This window comes from Arachis stenosperma, chromosome 3 (genome assembly GCF_014773155.1).
Source record: "Arachis stenosperma cultivar V10309 chromosome 3, arast.V10309.gnm1.PFL2, whole genome shotgun sequence".
In the NCBI taxonomy this organism is placed as follows: Eukaryota; Viridiplantae; Streptophyta; class Magnoliopsida; order Fabales; family Fabaceae; genus Arachis; species Arachis stenosperma.
Window position 1 is genome coordinate 54545719 of NC_080379.1, and position 5129 is coordinate 54550847.

At 28.6% G+C, this 5129-nt stretch overlaps 1 protein-coding gene across 1 annotated transcript; it reads left to right on the forward strand.

The window, feature by feature from the left end:
• The first annotated feature begins 1017 nt into the window (after positions 1-1017).
• On the forward strand, positions 1018-2974 carry LOC130970763 (protein LURP-one-related 6-like). The gene is made up of 3 exons (XM_057896942.1): positions 1018-1251; positions 1927-2172; positions 2466-2974. Exons 1-3 carry the CDS (start codon positions 1018-1020, stop codon positions 2607-2609), a joined length of 624 nt encoding a protein of 207 aa, XP_057752925.1. The 3' UTR covers positions 2610-2974.
• The last annotated feature ends 2155 nt before the right edge of the window (positions 2975-5129 follow it).

The following is a 5129-nucleotide window of genomic DNA, read 5'->3' on the forward strand; positions in this document are numbered from 1 at the left end:
ATAAATATAGATGCACAACGTGCTAATATATATTTCAATTCAATGATTCTTCTTCGAGGTAGGTTTATTAGTTCTACCAATTTCAAAAGCTAGAACAACACTTTTTTTTTTTGAAAACCACTATCTAATTAATAACTACTTTTTCTTTGAATCATTGAAACCACTTCGATTTTATTTTAATTTGTTCTTTAAAAAATATGTGAAGTGAAACCCCAATCTACATATGGTACGTGGAACAAACATTAACCAAAAACCAGTTTAACACGCCTAAGCTTACTATGAATTGTGGTAATTATGAGAAATATATGCTTCCAAATCACTACCATGCAATTTGGATTATTCTTGAAACATACACAAACCCAAAATTTCCATCTCTTCCAACAAGCAACCTTATATTCAATGCCTCGTAAGATTCTTCCACCTTGCCAAACCCTACAAGATAATAGCATGCAATGCAAGTCAAGTCACACAAGGTAGAAAAAAACAAAAGAAAGAAAAGGAAAGAAAGAAAATCATATTTTTAAGCATTTAGTTGGTATTTATTTATGGCATAAAAGAGTCTTGTACAGTTGTACTTATCTAATCAAATATTTGTCGTATATATTGATATTAAAATATATTATCTGTACATAAAAAACTTAACTACTGTATATTTATATATAAATTTATATATTATTTAATTTATTCTTAATGTATATTTTATTTTTAAATTATACAAATAATTAATATTTTTTTGTGTATACATAACATAATTTTACTTATATATAAAATTTTTAAAATAATGGAGATGATTGAGTTTGATACTTTAATTGTTAAAGTAATCTATAATTGTATTATATAAAGTTTTTAACACTAAAATTCATAAACAAATTAAAGGCTATTTCTAATTAATTAATATATTATATCTAATTTCATTCAACAATAAGGCCAAAAGCTGTGTATAAAAGTGATTGGCGCACACATAGTTTGTACGTAGTTCTTAATTAATCACATAGGGATTCATGATCACATGTACACATGACGAATATCGTGCCTATAGTAAGCAAATTGTATTGCTATTCTTCTGAGACAGTGCTTGTGGTTAGGAGGAGGCCAAATGTGGTGAATGGAGGAGGGTTTGTGGTGAGTGAGTGTGGTTCTCAGAGTCACAGGGTTGTCTTCAAGGTTGATGGTTGCGGTGTTCTTGGCACAAAAGGTGAACTCTTTCTAAGAGATTCCAATGGTGATGCTTTGCTTCTCATGCGTAGAAAGGTATGATAATTATTAATAACCATGTTAGGTATATACTAAATTACCCATTAAAATTAATTACTAGTATAAAATATATATTAAAATAAAAAAATATACATTAAAAATAAGTTAAACAAAATATGTAATTATATAAAAATATATAATGACTAATTATAGTTGTTAATTTTAATATACAAATAATATTTTTGAATGATTAATAAACTTACACCATTGTAATTTGAGTATATGACTTGTATGTTAGAATTTTTAAATTCTTTTATCCTAATATCATCCATGTTAATCATTAAAAAATATATTTGATGTGAAAACCGTATTTCTAATCATGGGTATGCTTAAAAGTTTATAATTCTTGATCTGGACTTAGTCTTTTATCATCGTCTTAATTTATTTTTCTTAATTCTAATATACTTTGATGTTTCTTAGCCAAAATTTGCTGAATTTTTATTTAGGTTGAATAGCAACTTTTCTCATTAATATGAGTTGTAAAGTAATTTTGATATGTTAAGAGACAAAATTTTATAGCTCTATTTCTATTTAGTGATTAGTTCTTATTAAATCTTAAAGATCCAAATAAAAAAAATAATACGTATTATATATATGTATATAGTCTTTCCTAACATTATATTGCATTGTATAGTCTGAAGGTCAAAGGTAACGTTTATTTGAAATGTGCAGGGAGGGATGGTTGAGGCACTAAGCATTTACAACAAATGGAAAGGATACAGCCTAGAATATGAGGGATTACAAGACCTGGTTTTCAGCTTAAAAGAACCCAATTCTTGTTTGGTTAAGAAGAATGGAATTAAAATCTCCACGGAACCCAGGGTTGATAGCAAAAAAGGCAGAGACTTTGAGATCAGGGGCCATTTCCCTGACAAGAATTGTAGCATTGTTGACACCAGGGGCAACATAGTTGCACAGGTTAGTAAGTAATAATACAAGTTTTTGCTATCTAACTTAATGAGACAACATCAATTTGGTTTCAGCATTTTCAACTCCTAATAATCAGATTCATGAGAATAGCATTCCAAGAACCAATTTTCAGGAAAATAAAATTCGTGTGTTTAGTTGATACATGATTCTAGAAAAATCCTAGGATCCAGCATTTTTGTATCGGTAGATGATTACATTCCATAAAATATTGTGATAATACTCTAAAATTTAATCAGTGAAATTATATATAAATAGTAAGTTGTTGAATCTTTTGTGCGCAGGTTGGGGTGAATAAGGAAGTGGAGAAATTGATGGCAAGTAAGGACTTGTATCATGTGGTGGTGCAACCTGGGATTGATCAAGCTTTTGTTTTCAGTGTCATTGCCATCCTTGACTACATTTATGGCGAATCTACTCGCTGTTAAACAGCTTCAAATGCCGTAGAGTATGAAATGTATTTGAAAGTTTTTTTTTATCAGTCAATTTAAAAATATGATATATTTTAATATTATTAATTTAATCAAAATATAGTAGTTTTCTCATAGTCACTTGAGGAGGAGGATTTATTTTCTAAGCAGATATAATATTTAAATTGTAATCTCAAGCATATCCATGTTGGTATCAATTTAAGATGCCATTGAAAATCAAATGCTTATGCATCAAGTATTTCTCAGCATCTAATTAAAAATATGAACTTTGAGAAGAAAATTGGGTTGCTGAGTTTTGCTGTTTTGAGGTTGAGAAAGTGAGATGAAAAATGAGAAGAAAATTGGGGTACTAGGTGTTGCTAGATATTACTGGGTGTTAGTGGTCGTTGTTGGGTGTTGGTGAAACAATTGAAAGAGAGATGATGAAATGATGAATGTTAGCTACAGACACTTTTTCTATTTTTAATTGTGTTAAGCTAACACTAATTTGATTTGTTGTATTATTAGATATGTGCACCTTGTTTAATAATAATAATAATAATAATAATAATAATAATAATAATAATAATAATAATAATAATAATAGATGTGAGTGACGATTATTTAATCATTTTCGTGCTTATACTTTATAGTTTATAGACTGATTTCGAATGTTTTTGTGACTCTGAATTAGAGTTTCGAATGATTAAGTGTCACTTTATTGAAGAGTAAAATTCTACTATGCTCTTTAAAATTCTACTATGTTAAAATAATTAATTGTTTTAGAAAAATAAAGAAGTTCATGTAATGATTATTACAAAATATTTTAAAATAATGTATATTATAGAAAATGCATACACGTTAAAATTTAGAATGTTTTATATAAATAAAATAAATATTTATTTATCAATATATATAATTCTTAAATATATCGATTATGGATAATAAATGCATAAATTTTAAACGATGTATATTTGAAATAAGTAAAATTTGAAATTGACCAGATTTTAAGTTTACCTATAATAGATAGTTAGGATTATGAATATACGAATATATTAACTGACTAAACGAGATGTAACACATCATCAAAGTATTGATTTTTTGGGGTTGGTGTTATATTTTTTGAGTTTATTTTAAAAAAAAAATATTTTTTATTATTGAGATGGTTTAGTTATATTACAATAATTTTAAGTTAAATAGATTAGAATAAAAACAAAATAATTTAAGGTATTTTAGTTAGATTAGTTAGTGTTCCAAAGTGTTATCTAAAAATTAAATTTATTTTGGACCTAGACGTGAGGTCCAAATGCTTTAGGGGTGAGAGTTTCGATTTATTCACCGAAAAGGCAGTTTATCCAACGTTCTCGCCTAGATGGTAGTGGAAAATGCCTATAAAAAATTTTGATGCCTAAGTCAACAAAAGTTTATGCAGGTTTTAAGTCAAGGGACTGCAGGTTGTGGCAGACTCATATCTTATGTGAGTCCCTTAAAATCTACATAAATTTTTGTTGACTTAGGCACCAAAATTTTTTGTAGGCATTTTCTAATATCGTCCAGGCGAGAACGTTAGATAAATCGCCTTTTCAATAAATAAGTCAAAACTCTCACCCAAGGTTGTCAAACTCGCGAATCTAAGTAAACTCGTGGAGCTGATCTAGACTCGACTCACGAGTTAACTCGTAGACTCGTACGAGTTCACTTGTTATGAAGTTTATATATATCATACATAATGTATATTTACTCAATTCCAACCCCTCAAAATTAATAATATCAATCTTAAAGCACATAATAAATTAAAATAATAGCATACATTATAACAAATACTTTAAAATACATATTCAAATCCTCTATAATTATTCTTATACAAATACAACATAGAACACACAAAATTAAAAATTCTAAATCTGTAATACTAAATCTTTAATTGAACATTGAACAATATCAAATAATCAAATTAACTCTAATCAAAATAATTAATTACTAATCAGCAATGAATGGATGAACCATCTCGCCATCTAACATAAACGACAAGTAATAGGCTAAAATTAGAAGTAATTAAATTAAAAAAAAACTAAATCAAGAAGCAAAGGCTAAAAAAAAATGGACAAAAAGCATACAAAAAATAGAGAATACAGAAGAAAAGAAGGGGACAAAGTCCCAACAACAACAGATCAAAGATAAGGGTGCAGCAGGCAGCGGTGGTGAGGGTACAACAGCAACACAAAACGACGGCGACAAATAGTCATAGATTTCACGACGGTGCAAACCAGAACAGAGATAGGACTGTAGGAGAAGTAGTCGATCTCGTGAACGGTGATAGCATGATAGAGTTGCGGATAGTGGAGATGTGAAAAAATACAAAGTAGAGGGCAACATAGGTAAACAAGTAATAACTTACGTCCAAGTAATACCTTACGTGAGTAAGGGTCGATCCCACGGAGATTGTCGGCTTGAAGCAAGCTATGGTTATCTTGTAACTCTTAGTCAAGATATCAATAATTCTCAGGTTTAATTGTGAAAAGTAGAAGAACATGAAAT